This window comes from Prionailurus bengalensis, chromosome D4, assembly GCF_016509475.1.
Source record: "Prionailurus bengalensis isolate Pbe53 chromosome D4, Fcat_Pben_1.1_paternal_pri, whole genome shotgun sequence".
Lineage (NCBI taxonomy): Eukaryota > Metazoa > Chordata > Mammalia > Carnivora > Felidae > Prionailurus > Prionailurus bengalensis.
The window spans coordinates 6404560-6421020 of NC_057359.1; the positions used below are offsets into that span (position 1 = coordinate 6404560).

The 16461-nt window shown below is 40.0% G+C and overlaps 1 protein-coding gene across 1 annotated transcript; it reads left to right on the forward strand.

The window, feature by feature from the left end:
- Window positions 1-792: 792 nt before the first annotated feature.
- INSL6 (insulin like 6) lies at window positions 793-15601 on the forward strand. The gene is made up of 2 exons (XM_043567047.1): window positions 793-1154; window positions 15197-15601. The coding sequence occupies exons 1-2, from the start codon at window positions 872-874 to the stop codon at window positions 15553-15555; spliced, it is 642 nt and encodes a 213-aa protein (XP_043422982.1). The 5' UTR covers window positions 793-871; the 3' UTR covers window positions 15556-15601.
- The last annotated feature ends 860 nt before the right edge of the window (window positions 15602-16461 follow it).

The following is a 16461-nucleotide window of genomic DNA, read 5'->3' on the forward strand; positions in this document are numbered from 1 at the left end:
TATCCAATCCAATCTTCTCCAAAAGGACCGAGGACCGGTACCCACCGCGCTGCCTGCCCCTCCCCGCCGCCCCGCTCCTACTTTACCAAAATACTGTTACTCGTAGAAGGCAAACCCCGTAGGGGGTCCCCGTCGCAAGCTTGTTACAATTTGGCAACAGACAATCCTCTGTAATCTCTCGCGACGGCGGCACATTAGCATCCCAGCTGCCCTCCCGGAGGGGCGGGCGGGGTTCTCCTCGGGCCGCTCGGAATCCGAATCGGGCTGGGGGAACTCACACTCGCACATTGCAGCGCGCCCGGGGGCGCCAACACCTCTGACGCCCACCGCGCCAGGCCCTGGGGTACAGGGGGAAGCAAACATGCCCGCACGCAGCTGGGGGGCTTGGGGGCAGACGGTATCAAACAAGCGCACGAACAAACGTGAACGAACTACCGAGGTGCACCCCAACCGGGAGCCGAGAGAACGTGTTTCTGAGGAAGCGACGCCCCGGGACCAACCAGGCAAAAGGGCGGCAAAGGCACTCCGCTAGAAGGAGCAACGCCTTTTCTGATTTTGCCAGTTAACCGGCGCCCCACGGCTCACGGATGCGTCTCTCTACAGGGGAGGACAAGAAAAACGAATGAGGGACTTTTAAGAACTAGAGCCCGCCACCTACCTGGCTCTGAGAGCCCACGCAGGGCGGCCGCCTCGCACCTCACGCCTCGCACCTCGGCGTTCTCGCGAGGTCCGCACGCGCTCGGAAGCCGGCCAGGTGCGCGTGCGCGGCGCCGGTGGGCGGGGGCGCGGGCACCAGCGCAGGTGCCGGGAGGAGCCGGGCGGCCGGGAGGCAGTTACACCGCGCCGCGGACCGGGCTGCTGGGGCCCCGGGATGCCGCGGCTCCTCTGCCTGTGTCTGCTGTGGCTGGGGCTCCCGTTAGTTCGGTTCTCCCGTGAGCCGAGCGACATCGGCAGAGCTAGGAGGCTGTGCGGCAGGCACCTCATGAAGGAAATAATAAAACTCTGTGGCAATGTCAGCTGGCACTTCTTGAAGGAGGAAACCCCCAAGATCCAGCTGTTTCCCCAGGCCAACGAGAAGATTGAGACCTTCATTCCCGACCGGTTGGAAAGCTCCCAAACCACTTTCCCAGCCTGGGCGAGAGGCACAAACCCAGGTAAAAATATAAACCAAAGGCGTGGTTGTTCACCCTTGTACATTTCTTTACCCCGAATCTGCTGTGCCAGGCGGTGAGCTTCCTCGGGTAATGGAATTTGTGCCTAGTACCGAGAAAAATAAAAAATTTTGTAAGCCAATGTATTGCCAGCAGACAATGAAGCTTTTTTTTTTTTTTTTAACTTAGAGGAAATAAGTATACACATATAAATCTATACATTTATGTAAGAATGCTGCTGCTTCGGGGCGCCTGGGTGGCGCAGTCGGTTAAGCGTCCGACTTCGGCCGGGTCACGATCTCACGGTCCGTGAGTTCGAGCCCCGCATCGGGCTCTGGGCTGATGGCTCAGAGCCTGGAGCCTGTTTCCAATTCTGTGTCTCCCTCTCTCTCTGCCCCTCCCCCGTTCATGCTCTGTCTCTCTCTGTCCCAAAAATAAATAAACGTTGAAAAAAAAAATTAAAAAAAAAAAAAAGAATGCTGCTGCTTCTCGGGGCGCCTGGGTGGCTCAGTCATGATCTCGCGGTCCGTAAGTTCGAGCCCCGCGTCGGGCTCTGTGCTGGACAGCTCAGATCCTGGAGCCTGTTTCAGATTCTGTGTCTCCCTCTCTCTCTGACCCTCCCCCGTTCATGCTCTGTCTCTCTCTGTCTCAAAAAATAAATAAACGTTTAAAAAATAAAAAAAATAAAAAAAAAAAAACAGAATGCTGCTGCTTCTCTAGCTTTCCCTTTCTGGAGTACACTTGTCACCTGGCAAACTCAGCTTTGTCTTTCAAAAACTCTTAGGTTTCATTTTCCCTGTGAGGTCATCGCTGACTCTTTCATAGCTACTCACTCCATTTTCCATCTACCACAATGTCTAACACAGTAGATCAATCTAACCATCATCAGGACCTGCCCCATAATCTGCCCAGCCCTGTGCAGAAGAGAAATAACAGGGCGCCTTATTCAAAAGCAAGAAAGGGCCATTGAAGGTACTAAAATAAAAAGCTTCCCCCACCCCTTTTTTTGTATCTCCTGTGCTCACATACACGGTCCATTGTCCCATCAGACTTCACTTAAAAGTTCACATACTTAAGTACACTTTAATTACAAGATAAAATTTTTGAGACGTTCAAGACTGCGACAATAGAGCATTAAGGAAAATGCAAAGTTCTCCTAAGCACTGGGTCTGTGTGACTGCATGAGTCTCACACCCATAAGGCCAGTCCTGTATACCATACCATATTATAGGGATTATTTCATGCATGTTTTTATCTGAAATGCCTAGCAGAGGGCCTGGCACATAGTATGTGCTTAATATATGCTGAATGTATACTTAATATTTTTACAGTCTTTAGGAAGAATATTCTTGTTTCAGATTCACTGTTCTCCTCCAACTGTAGTTGTACATTTTAGTACCAACATGGTTTGCCATTTTAAAAGAAAATGCACTGCGGGGCGCCTGGGTGGCTCAGTCGGTTAAGCGGCCGACTTCAGTTCAGGTCATGATCTCGCGGTCCGTGAGGGCTGTGAGTTCAAGCCCCGCATCGGGCTCTGTGCTGACAGCTCAGAGCCTGGAGCCTGTTTCAGATTCTGTGTCTCCCTCTCTCTGACCCTCCCTCGTTCATGCTCTCTCTCTGTCTCAAAAATAAATAAATGTTAAAAAAAATTTTTTTTTTAAATAAAAGAAAATGCACTTTATGTATAGGCTGTCGATAGCACAGTGTCATTGAAATTATTGCCTTTAAAGTAATTAATTTAATTTGGACAAATTTTGCTACAGGCAAGATTTCTGAAATTAAGGAAAGAAACGGACTATCGTGACCAAAAAACACCTTCCTGTGGATGACTGAAACAAATTAAGTTGCCTCCCACATCATAGGTGCTTGTTAACTTCTTATTTAATAAATGAATGAACAGAACTCATCCCATTCTTCCTATTGCTGCTAAGGGGATGAAAACTTTGAAAGAAACAGCAGAAACCATCAGACTGAATCTTGATCATTTTCTACCACCAAACCTACCTAATGTAAACTCACTTTATTTTGCTCGTATAATGGAAGAAGGGTCTCTCCCCAGCCTCCCACTGGTACTTTAATTCAGTGATTCTCACACTTTAACATGCATATGATTCACCTGGGGAACAAAAACTGTGAACATACAGGTTCTCATTCAGGAGGGGCTTGGGGGAGGTCCTGACAGTCTACATTTTTGCAAACTCCCAGAGATGCCTGATGCTCCCACTACCTATATTATAGTCAAAATTTTACGTTCAGACATCCAAGCTGGAGTTGGTTATTTATTTATTTAAGTGTTTTTAATGTTTATTTTTGAGAGACACAATTGAGCGGTGGAGGGGCAGAGAGAGAGAGAGGGAGACACAGAATCCGAAGCAGGCTCCAGGCTCCGAGCTGTCAGCACAGAGCCCGTCGTGGGGCTCGAACCCACAAACCCCGAGATCATGACCTGAGCCGAAGTTGGATGCTCAACCGACTGAGCCACCCAGGTGCCCCAAGGCTATTAAATTTTTTCAGAGTAACTTTAAAACTCAGAGCTGATTAATGACCCCTTTGTTTCAGGTATTATTCACACTTCCCTGGAGGAATAAATGCCAATAATTCAATGAGGAGGGAGCTTCAGTAGAACAAGATTTGTAAGAAATAAAAATGTATCTTCTTTTTAAAAAAATTTTTTAATGTTTATTTTTGAGAGAGAGTCATAGTGCAAGTGGGGGTGGGGCAGAGAGCGAGGGAGACACAGAATCCCAAGCAGGCTCCAGGCTCCAAGCTGTGAGCACAGAGCCTGAGGCGGGGCTCCAACCCACAAACTGTGAGATCATGACCTGAGCTGAAGTTGGATGCTTAAATGACTGAGCCACCCAGGCACCCTGGAAATAAAAATGTATCTTACAACGTTTTAGAACTGTCATGTCCATGGAAACATGTTATTGTGGGAACTATGTAAAGGACAGTTTTCTGAAGTGGAAATGTCATGTGGCAATAAAGCTACAGTTGTTTTAAAATGTGTGGGAGAATGAAAAATGGATTTAAGTTATCAATACGAATTTGCGTCAAGTTCATTTTTTTAATTTGCAAATTAGTTAACATACAGTATAGTCCTGGCTTCAGGCGTAGAACCCAATGATTCATCTCTTACATATGACACCCAGTGCTCATTCCAAAAAGTGCCCTCCTTAGTGCCCGTCACCCATTTAACCCACCCCCACCCCCACCCCCATCAACCCTCAGTTTGTTCTCTATATTTAAGAGTATCTTATGATTTGCTTCCCTCTCTGTTTTTATCTTATTTTTCCTTAAGTTTCCTTAAGTTTCTCAAATTCCACGAGTGAAAATTATATATCTGTCTTGAATTTGTGCCAAATTTTTAAAAATTATTAATCTATAAGGAAAGATGACAATCTATCCTATTAATTTCCAGTGAATACTTACAAGTTGTAGAGAGGTATGTGTTCCCAATAGAGAATGTATAATTATGCCATTTCTTTTGCATTTGAATGTGGCTTGAAAAGTTGATTAACTTTAACTTGTACTAGCAGGACACATTTCTATGTTAGATCAAGTCAGTTACCAACAATTTTAATCTTCTGATGATCTATTTGACTCTGACATAGAGAAAGATAGTTTGGTGCAGTGATATCAAAAAAACTTTTTGGGGGCGCCTGGGTGGCACAGTCAGTTAAGCCTCCAACTTCAGCCAGGTCACGATCTCGCAGTCCGTGAGTTCGAGCCCTGCGTCAGGCTCTGGGCTGATGGCTCAGAGCCTGGAGCCTGTTTCTGATTCTGTGTCTCCCTCTCTCTCTGCCCCTCCCCCGTTCATGCTCTGTCTCTCTCTGTCCCCCAAAAAATAAATAAACGTTGAAAAAAAAATTTAAAAAAAAAACTTTTTGGGGGGAGCTTGGGTAGCTCAGTCAGTTGAGTGTCCAACTTTATAGATTTACTTTTCACATTAGGTTCTTAATTCTTCTGGAGACCACTGTGTCTGTTATGGCAAGGATTACTATCTTAGTTTTTTCAAGAAGTCTTATTTTGCTCTACAAAATCAGCTAGTTTTCTGAACACCATCTACTATATAATAATTTTTTTCCCATTGACTTCTAGACTTACCTTTATTGTTTATTGTTTGCCCGAGTTTTCCTATTCTATTTAATTGGTCTTTTTGTTTGACCTCGTACAATTACTATACTGTTTTTAATGATATGACTCTGTAGGATGTCATTTATAGGAGGGCACATCTCCAATGTTGTTGTTTTTTTCTCTTAAGATCCACTAAGCTAATTCTCGACCTTTATTCTTCCCTATATATTTAAGAGTAAGTGTACTCAATTTTTTAAAAAATCCATCTGCCAAGGAGTGCCTGGTGGCTCAGTCAGTTAAGCATAAGGTCTCAGCTCATGTTATGATCTCGCAGTTTGTGAGTTCGAGTCCCACGTGGGATTCTCTGCTGTCAGCGCAGAGCCTGCTTTGGATCCTCTGCCCCACCCCCTAAAAAAATAAATAAGCATTAAAAAAATCTGTCTGCCTCAACAAAATATTAGCAAACCATATTCAACAATACTTAAAAGGATCACCCACCACCATCAAATGAGATTTATTCTGGGAATTCAAAGATGATTTGGTATTTGCAAATCATTCAACATGATACATGAATAAAATGAAGGATAAAAATTGTGATCATCTCAACAGATGCAGAAAAATATCTTGACAAAATTCAACATCCATTTATGATAAAACTCTCAACAATATGGATTTAGAGGGAACATACCTCAACATAGTAAAGGCCATGTATGAAAAACCCAGAGCTAACTTCAGACTCAATTGCGAAAAACTGAGAGACTTTCCTCTAACATCAGGAATAAGAAATGGATGCCCACTCTCACCACTTTAATTCAAAAAAGCACTGGAAGTCCTAGCCACAGAAATCAGACAAGAAAAATAAATAAGAGCCATCCATATTAGTAAGGAAGAAGATAAACTGTCACTATTTGCAGATGACATGATACCATACATAGAAAACTCTAAAGACACCACCAAAAAAACTATTAGAAGTAATAAATAAATTCAGTAAAGTTGCAGGGTACAAAATTAATGTACAGAATTGGTAGTGTCTCTATGCACTAATAATGAAGAAGCAGAAAGGAAAATTAAGAAAACAACCCCATGTAGTTTTGCACGAAAAGGAATAAAATATCTTGTAATAAGTTGAACCAAGGAGTAAAAGACCTATGTTCTGAAAATTATAAAAACATTGATGAAAGAAATTGAAGATGACACAAAAAAAAGGAGAGATATTCCATGCTCATGGATTGGAAGAATTAATATTTTTTTAAATGTACATACTACCCAAAGCAATCTATAGATTCAGTGCAATTCCTATCAAAATATCAACAGCATTTTTCACAGAACTAGAACAAATAACACTAAAATTTTTATGGAACCACAAAAAAAAAAAATAGCCAAAGCAGCCTTGAGAAAGAAGAATAAAGCAGGAGGAATTACAATTCCAGATTTCAAAATATACTACAAAACTATAGTAATCAAAACAGTATGGTTTCAAAATAATGGCAGAAAAATAGACACATAGATCAATATAAAAACAAGCTAGAAAGCCCAGAAATAAACCCATACCTATATGGTCAATCTATGAGAAAGGAAGAAAGATATACAATGGGGAAAAGATAGTCTCTTCAGTAAATTGTGCTGGGAAAACTAGACAGCTACCTGCACAAGAATGAAACTGGACCATACACAAAAATATATTCTAAATGGATTAAAGACCTAAATGTGAGACCTAAAACCTTGAAACTCCTAGAGGAGAACAGGCAGTAATTTCTTTAATATCAGCCAGAGGAACATTTTTCTAGATCTGTCTCCTAAGGCAAGCAAAATATTTTTGCAAAAGCAAAAATAAACTATTGGGACTTCACCAACATAAAAACTTTTGCACAGCAAAGGAAATCATCAACAAAACAAAATGGCAACCTACTTAATGAGAGAAGATATTTGCAAATGATATATCTGATAAGGGGTTGATAGTCAAAAAATAGAAAGAACTTAGACAACCCAACACCAAAAAAATAAACAATTTAAAAATGGCCAGAGGACCTGAATAGATATTTTCCCAAAGAAGACATATGACCAACAGACACATTAGAAGATGCTCAACATCACTAATCATCAGGGAAATGCAAATCAAAACCACAATGAGATGTCATCTCACACCTATCAGAATAGCTAAAATCAGAAAGACAAGAGGGGTGTGTGGTGGCTCAGTTGGTTGAGTGTCTGACTCTTGATTTTGGCTCAGGTCATGATCTCATGGTTTGTGGGCTCAAGCCTGCATCAGGCCCTATGCTGACAGCACAGAGCCTGCTTGGGATTCTCTCTCTCCCTATCTTCCTCTGCCCCACCCCGCTCTCTCTCTCAAAAATAAACTTTAAAAAACCACAAAAGACAAGAAATAACAAGTGTTGGTAAGGATGTGAAGAAAAAGGAACTCTTCTGCACTGTTGGTGGGAATGTAAATTGGTATAACCACTGTGAAAAACAGTATGGAGTTCCTCAAAATTAAAAATAGAAATACCGTATGATTCAGTAATTTCACTTATGGGTATTTACCCAAAAAAACCCAAAAAGCACTAGTTCAAAAAGTTATATGTGCCCTTATGTTTATTGTAGCATTATTTACAATAACCAAGAAATGGAAACAACCCAAGTGTCTACTGATAGATGAGTGGACAAAGAAAAAGTGGCATACACACCCACCCACCCACACACACACACACACACACACGAATATTATGTAACCATAAAAGGGATGAAATCTTGCTATTTGTGACAACATAGATAGACCTGGAGGGTATTATGCTAAGTGAGATAAGTCAGACTGAGAAAGACAAATACCACATGATTCCAGTGAACATGAATAAACAAAATGAATACACAAATGAATAAATGAATAAACAAAAATAAATGAATAAAGAAAAATAGAATCAGACCTGTAAATGCAGAGAAGAAACTGATGGTTGCCAGAGGAAAAGGATGTGGAGAGAATGGGCAAAATCAGTAAAGGGGAGTGGGAGATACAAGCTCCCCGTTTTGGAATGACTAAGTCATGGGAATAAAAGGTACAGCCTAGGAAATACAGTCAATGACATTGTAACAGCATTGTATGGTGCTATATGGTAGTTATACTTGTGGTGAGCATAGTATAATAAAAAAATAAAATTAAAATCCATGTGTAATTTTAATTGAGATGCATAGAATATATAGATTAATTTGAAGAAGATTTATATCTTTTTAAAATAAAGTAAGCATGGGGTGCCTGGGTGGCTCAGTCTGTTGAGCATCTGACTCCAGCTCAGGTCATAACCTCAAGGCTTGTGGGCTCAAGCCCCACATCAGGCTCTGTGATGACAGCCCGGAGCCTGGAGCCTGCTTCGGATTCTGTGTCTCCCTCTCTCTCTGCCCCTCCCCCACTCACACTCTGTCTCCCTTTCTCTCTTTCAAAAATAAACACACACAAAAAGTTTTTAAAGTAAGTGTGGAATATTTTCATATTCTATCATTAGAATTTTAAAGTTTTCTCAGGAGAGACTTTCTGTATTGTATAATCCTTAATACTTTGTTTTGTTGCTATTGTAAATACTTGCTAATTGTATTTTTGTGAGTGATTTTTGGTTAGAAAAATTCAAAGGATTTTTACAGGTTGATCTTTATTCAGTAATTATGCAGAACTATCTTCATAGTTCTAAGAGTTTGTGTCCATAGATGATTCTATCAATTACAAATGATAGTTTTGTCACTTCCTTTCTTTTTTTTTTTTTTTGAAATTATGTCTTTTATTTATTTATTTATTTATTTTTATGAAATTTATTGACAAATTGGTTTCCATACAACACCTAGTGCTCATCCCAAAAGGTGCCCTCCTCAATACCCATCACCCACCCTCTCCTCCCTCCCACCCCCCATCAACCCTCAGTTTGTTCTCAGTTTTTAACAGTCTCTTATGCTTTGGCTCTCTCCCATTCTAACCTCTTTATTTTTTTTTCCTTCCCCTCCCCCATGGGTTCCTGTTAAGTTTCTCAGCACTCTCAACAATAGCCAAATTATGGAAAGAGCCTAAATGTCCATCAACTGATGAATGGATAAAGAAATTGTGGTTTATATACACAATGGAATATTACGTGGCAATGAGAAAAAATGAAATATGGCCTTTTGTCACTTCCTTTCTAAACCTTACACCAGTCTTTTTTTTTTTTCCTTCTAGCACTAGCCAGGTCCTGTAGTGCTGTTAAGTAGTAGTAATAGTGTGATGTCTTGTCATGTTCCCAATTTTAAAGGGGAATGCATTTAAATATCTCCATTAGGTGTAATGTTTATAGGTTTATGTTATATAATCTCCACCAAGATAAAGGAGTTGCTATTTTTTTAAATCACTAAAAGTAGGGCTGAACTTTTTTAAGGCCTTTTGGGGGACATCATTTTGCATATTAATATGATTTTTCTTTTACTAATTAATTCACCAAATACTTCTTGGGTATCTGCTAAGTGTCAGGCACTTGGGATATATAAGTGAACAAAGCAAAGATGTCTGGCCTCATGGAGCTTGTGTAGGAAGTGAACATAATAAATGAGTAAATATTCAGAGGTAATAAGAGCTATAGAAAAATAAAGCGTGAAGGAGGATAATAAGGGAGATCAGGAGTGAGGGCAGCTGGAGGGTGGGTTATAGGATTAAATAGTGTAGTCATGTCAGGGCTCATTGAAAAGGTGAGGTTTGAGAAAGGAGGAGGTAAAAGATTCAGGCAAGCAGACAGCTGGGGAAAGGGTGTTTAGGCAGAGGAAAGAGCAGAGTAAATACATTTCTGCCCCGTTTATGCAGGGAACAGCACAGCTAGTGTGGCTAGAGCAGAGGGAGAGGTACTGGGCAGGCCTAGGGCAATTGTTTAGACCAATCTTAAGGATTTTGGCTTTACTCTGAGTAAAGGCTTTCAAGCAGAAGAATGACATTAATTGGCATTTTAAAGGGATCACTCTGGCTACTGTGTTGAGGACAGGTTGTAGGGAGGCAGGATTAGAAGCAGAGCCCTGCTTTGCAGGGTGCGGTATTAGAGACGATAGCTGCTGGATGAGATGGTACCCGTGGAGGTACTGGAAGTTGTTTCATTCCAGATATACTTGAGCAGATTCTATGTAAACTATGAGAAAAAAGAGATTTCAAGAATGATTCCAATATAATTTGTTAAATGTTTATTTATTTTGATAGAGAGAGAGAGAGACAGACACCAGAGGAGGGACAGAGACAGAGGAGACAGGATCCCAAGCAGACTCCATGCTGTCAAACAGAGCCCAACATGGCGTTCAATCCCAAGAACCATGAGATCATGACCTGAGCCAAAAATCAAGAGTAGGACGCTTAACTTACTAAGCCACCCCGGGGCCCCCCAATAATTTTTTTGAAATATGATCCCAGAATTTTTGCTTTGAACACCTGGAAGCATAGGGTTTCTATCAACTGAGATAATAAAGGCCTCACGTGGAACAGGTCTAGAAGACTATCAGTAGTACAGTTTGGTGCATGTTGACTTTGAGACACTGAAGTGGAGATGGTGAGTAGGAAGGAAGTAGGACATAAGAATCTGGGGGTTGGGGGGTGCCTGGGTGGCGCAGTCGGTTAAGCGTCCAACTTCAGCCAGGTCACGATCTCGCGGTCCGTGAGTTCGAGCCCCGCGTCGGGCTCTTGGGCTGATGGCTCGGAGCCTGGACCCTGTTTCCAATTCTGTGTCTCCCTCTCTCTCTGCCCCTCCCCCGTTCATGCTCTGTCTCTCTGTCGCAAAAATAAATAAACGTTGAAAAAAAAATTAAAAAAAAAAAAAAGAATCTGGGGGTTGGAAAAAATCTTACTTGAAGATAGGAATTTAGGAATCATAGGTACATAGATGAGTTTTAGAGCCATAAGACTGGATGAGATCACCAAGAGAAGAGGTGTAAATAGAAAAGAATACCAAGGACTGAGCCCTAGGGGATCAAGATTAAAAAGCTGAAGAGGAAATATTTGCAAAGGAGACAGAAAAGGAACAAATAGGTGGGAAGAAGAGAGAAGGTGGTGTCCTGGAAACCAAGTGAAGAAAGTGAGTCAGATGAGAATTGGCTGTTGAATTTAGCAACAGAGAGATCATTTGTGACCCTCAAAAGAGAAGTTTGGTGCAGCAATGCAGGAAAAGCCTGATTAGAGAGGGTTTAAGGCAGAATGAGAGAAAAGGAATGAACAAATAATAGAACGTTTTGCCATGGTAACTGGCAAGGTAAGCAAGGCCAGGAGACATGGTTTTGGCTTTTTTAAGTGGGAGAAATAACATTTTGTGTGCTTATAGGCATATTCAATAGGCATGAAGCATTGATGATGAAGGATACAGAATAGCATTGCTGGAGTGGTGAGAGGAGATGAGATCCAGTCCATAAATAGAGAAACTGGCTTTAGAGTGCATAGCTCACCTGTGTAAACCAGTAGGAAGGCAGAATGTATGGGTACAGGCTGTAAAGGTGAGTAAAAAAAATGGTGAAGGAACCAAATGCAAGTCTCTTATGATTGCTTTCCTTTTCTTTTAAGTAGAGAGCAAACCCAACTGAGAGTGAGTAGGGGGCTTAGTAATTTGGTAAATTGCATTGATAGATTTTTAGGGTATTGACCTATCTTTGAATTTCTGGAATAAACACTTTCTTAATATGTTTGTAAAATATGTGTATGGATTCAGTTAACTAATATCTCATTTAGGACTTCCACATAAACATTTATAAGTAAATAGGCTCATGTGTTGTTGTTTTTTAAATCGTGTTGCTTTTATCCAGTTTTGGAATAAAGCATACACTAGGTTCACAAAAGATGCTGGCCAGGTTTTGCCTTTTTCATCTTTTCCTGGAACGACCTGTATATGATTAGAATTTACTGTTCCTGAAAAGCAGGTAGAACCTACTTCTAAAACCACCCATGTCTGTCTTTCTAAGTTTTCTGTGCCAGTTAAGGCATCTCATATTTTTCTCGTGATTCATCCATTTCATCTTGATTTTTAAATGTATAAGCATTCCTCATATTCATTTATTTAAAAAACACAACTATTGTTCTTTTTTGTTGTCCATTTCATCTCTTTTTTCTTGATTAGTCTGGCTAGAGTTGTATCTATTAATCCTTTTAAATAACCCGTTTTGGGTTTCTAAACACAGTGTTTGGGTTTTGTATTTCACTGATTTCTTACCTTTTCACTATTTGGGTCCCCTCTGTTACTCTTTTTTCAAATCCATTTATCTGAATGCTCATGTTAATCTTTCTTGCTTTCTGGTGAGTACAGCTTGTTTCTCCTTAAATTCCCTCCCCAATTTGACATGTAGTTCATTGACTAGTCTTTAGCTGCCTTTACTCGTGAAAGAGTTTCCTTCTTCTTGTTTTTTCTTTACTCTTTGAGTGACAGAACCTGGCACATCCCAACAGGAAGCTCTTCCTTCAATGTGCCTAGACAACCTAATTTACTTTCTCCCTTCAGTGTACTCTGTTAATTATGACCCATTTTAATCAATCACGTATTTATCTTAGATGACTTACTATTCAGTATCTTTAATATCTATCCTAAAGTTTAAATGTTCCACAATTCAGCTTCAGCATTTTAAATACAAAGTTAGTGGGGCACCTGCGTGGCTCAGTTGGTAGAGCATGCAACTGGTAATCTCAGGGTAGTGAGTTCAAGGCCCATGTTGGGTGTGGAGCCTATTTTAAAAATAAATACATGCATCTATACATATATAAATAAAAAGTTAGTAAAAGGTGTTCTAATAGGACTCTAACTATAATTTATCTAAATAACCTTAAGAAAAAATGATAGGGGATATAGTTACTATAGAAACAAGAGGTAGGAAAGGACTTGGAAAGGCTCTGGAAAGCCTAAGGAATTGCATCAGCTTTAAAAACCACTTTCTCTCTTTTTCTCTCTCTGAATCTTTTCTCCTCTAGTATTTATGTTCCTTTTTGGCTTTAGCTTGTCATGACAAGCTTCACAGTCCCCTTTCAGTTTTGGTTCTCACTAATCTTTTTCTCATTACTTCTTAGTTGTAAGTTCACAGAGAGGAAATTGATTGGGCCAACTCATGTTTTCACATGGCGTAGATTGTTGGCCACCATAGTTGATTGGTTTCTTTGGGGTCAGGTACTAACAATCTCCAGTCTGTTCAACTGTGGCTATAGGGTAGAGTCATGTAGTTCAGAACATGACCGTCTAAGGGCTGGCTCCACAGCAGTGATTATAGGCAAATATATCCTTCTAGAAGGGATAGTAGATAGGCAAGGGCAATGATGGAAATCCAACAAGCCTCCAAATAATTACCTTCTGGATTGATTGTGATTTTTTCCAATAATACTGAGTTAAGAGCAGTATAATAGCAATCAGTTCATTGAGCATATCACCACTTCATTTCCTTGTATTTCAACAAAGACCAAAATGGCTTCCACTAGCCCCTTAGTTATAAGATGTGCATAAAAAGACAAATACAGCAATCCCACTTTATCTGCAGGGGATATACTCCAAGACCCCCAGTGGCTATCGGAACCAAGGATAGTACCAAACTCTACATATGCTGTTTTTTCCTATACATACATACCTACAATAAAGTTTAATTTATAAATAAGGCACAGTAAGAACTTAATAATAAAATATAACATAAAACAATATACTGTAATAAAAGTTATGTGAATGTGGTCTCTCTCAAAATATGTTATCTGTCCTTACCCTTCTTGTGATGATGTGAGATGATAAAATGCCTGTGTGCTGAGATGAAGTGAGGTAAATGATGTAGGCATTGTGATGTAGCATCAGGCTACTACTGACCTTTTGATGCTCTGTCAGAAGGAGGGTCATCTGCTTCCAGACCACAGTTGACTACAGGTAACTGAAACCAGAGAAAGAGAAATTGCTGATAAGAGGAGATTACTGTAACCCAAGTTAAAAATGGGCAAAGAGTTTAAATAGACATTTCTACAAAAAGGATATACAATAAGCACATGACAAGATGCTCAACATCATTAGTCATTAGGTAAATGCAAATCAAAGCAACAGCAGGCACCACCTCACATCTCACTAGGATGACTATAATCAAAAATGGAAAATGCCAAATGTCAATGAGGGTGTGGAACAACTGGAACCCTAGTATATCAATGGTAGCTCTGTAAAATAGTGTAGACACTGTGAACACAGTTCGGTGGTTTCTCAGAAAGTTGAACAAATTTACTGTATGATCGAGCAGTTGTACTACTAGGTATACACCCAAGAGAATTACAGACATACATTGAAACAAAATCTTATATGTGAATATTCATAGCAGCAGTATTCATAATAGCCAAAAGGTGGAAACAACCCAAATGTCCATCAACTAATAAATGGATCAACAAAATGTGATATATCCATACAATGGAAAACTATTCAGTCATAAAAGAAATAGAATGCTGATACATGCTGCAACATGGATAAACCTTGAAAACATTTTGCTCAGTGAAAGAAATCAGACATAAATGGCCACATGTGGTATGATTTCATTTCCAAAATAGGCAAATCCTTAGAAACGAAGAGTAGATTAGTGATTGCCAGGGGCTGGAGGAAGAAGGAAATGGTGACTGCTAATGGGTATGGGGCTTCTTTTTAGAGTGATACAAATGTTCTGGAATTAGACAGTGGCGATGGTTGCATAACCTTGTGAATACACTAAAAACCACTGAATTGTATGCTCCAAAATACTGAATTTATATGTGACTTTACATGTGACTGCTATCTCAATAAAAAAATGTTTTTGCATAAAAAATGTGTAAAGGTTTCTAAGCTTTTTTTGTAGGAAAATACTACCTACAGCTGTTTTAGTTGAAATACATATATTGCTTTCGAAAACCATTTTATTATTCAAAATGTGATTCTTTTTAATAATTAGCAGACTTTAGTATTCTAGTGTTATTAATTTTTTCAGCTAAAGGAAGATTTTTAACAAGGTAGGATTTTCTTGTCTCTCAACAGTTTCTACTTCTGCCTCTGAGGAAGAAGCCATAAACAGTTTGGAGATGTCGTCACTGCCTAAGTACAGATATAAAAGGGCCAACTTGCCACCAGATAAGACAAGAGAATTGTCCTCATCACAAGATACCAATCAATATATTCATGAAATCTTAGAATTTCGGAAGATAAACAGAAACAAAATTAAAACCTTAAGCAGTGTGTTTTGGGGGAACCATCCCCAAAGAAAGCGCAGGGGATACTCAGAAAAGTGTTGTCTTAAAGGATGCACCAAAGAAGAACTCAGCATTGCATGCTTTCCATATATTGATTATAAAAACTTACAGAAACATGCACCATCAGTTGTGACTGAAATATACTAACCATTATAGGAATGATACTCAATAAAAGCTTAATGTATTTATCTTACTTTATTTTTGGTCATTGTCCTTGTAGGTTCTTTGCTGTGAATACCATCTGAATGTACTTGCAGGCACTTAATACTTTCTGTGTTAATAGGAATCTTGGTATTTTCTTTGGTAACCCCTATTTTTCATATATTTTTATATTTGAAGATCTTACTGGCGGTGGCATGATCCATGTAGACACCTTAAGAATTATCTGTTCATGCTTGTCATTGTGCTTGAAACTCTCTCAGGCTGCATTTAAATGGCTTATGGAATGTTCCGCATTCCATCTGTATGACATACAGACCGACGCCCATGACCATTAGGCTCACTCCAGTATGCCAGTACATCTGTCCGACCACGTTAAAAATAACTAACCAACTACCACTCCTAGTAGGAGCTCTTATACTGCAATAGTAGGTACACTTTTAATTCCTTGAGTTTTATTATAGTAATTTGTCAGAAAGTTTCTATTGAGGACTTAAAGAGAGTTCAGCGAAGGTCTCAAGATTACACAAATCTCTCCAGGGTACTATGTCTTTGCCGTGAAGGTACTGATATAATGTGATACTCCCTTTTGGCTTGGTCAGAATAGAGTGCTGACCTAGTCGGCAGTGTTAGCATCCCCTGGGAACCTGTTAGAAATGCGGGTCTCAAGTCCCACCCCAGAACTACTGAATCAGAAACTCTGGGTGTGGGGCACAGCAACCTGCATTGTTACAGGCCCTCCAGCTCATTCTGATGTCGGTTAAAGGTCAAGAACCACTGGTAAAAGTCCTATGGAGTATTGTTGAAATCCTATATTTATGTGCTTGCATATCTCAACTCAATATGATGTTATAACACGAAGTTTTTGGTGTATTTTTTCCACTCTTTGTCCAC

What these genes read in the sequence shown, in the direction of transcription:
- INSL6 (XM_043567047.1), top strand. Translation starts at nt 872, where the DNA reads ATGCCGCGGCTCCTCTGCCTGTGTCTGCTGTGGCTGGGGCTCCCGTTA. An exon ending in GGCGAGAGGCACAAACCCAG is followed by an intron (nt 1,155 to 15,196) that starts GTAAAAATATAA and finishes GTCTCTCAACAG; the next exon opens with TTTCTACTTCTGCCTCTGAG.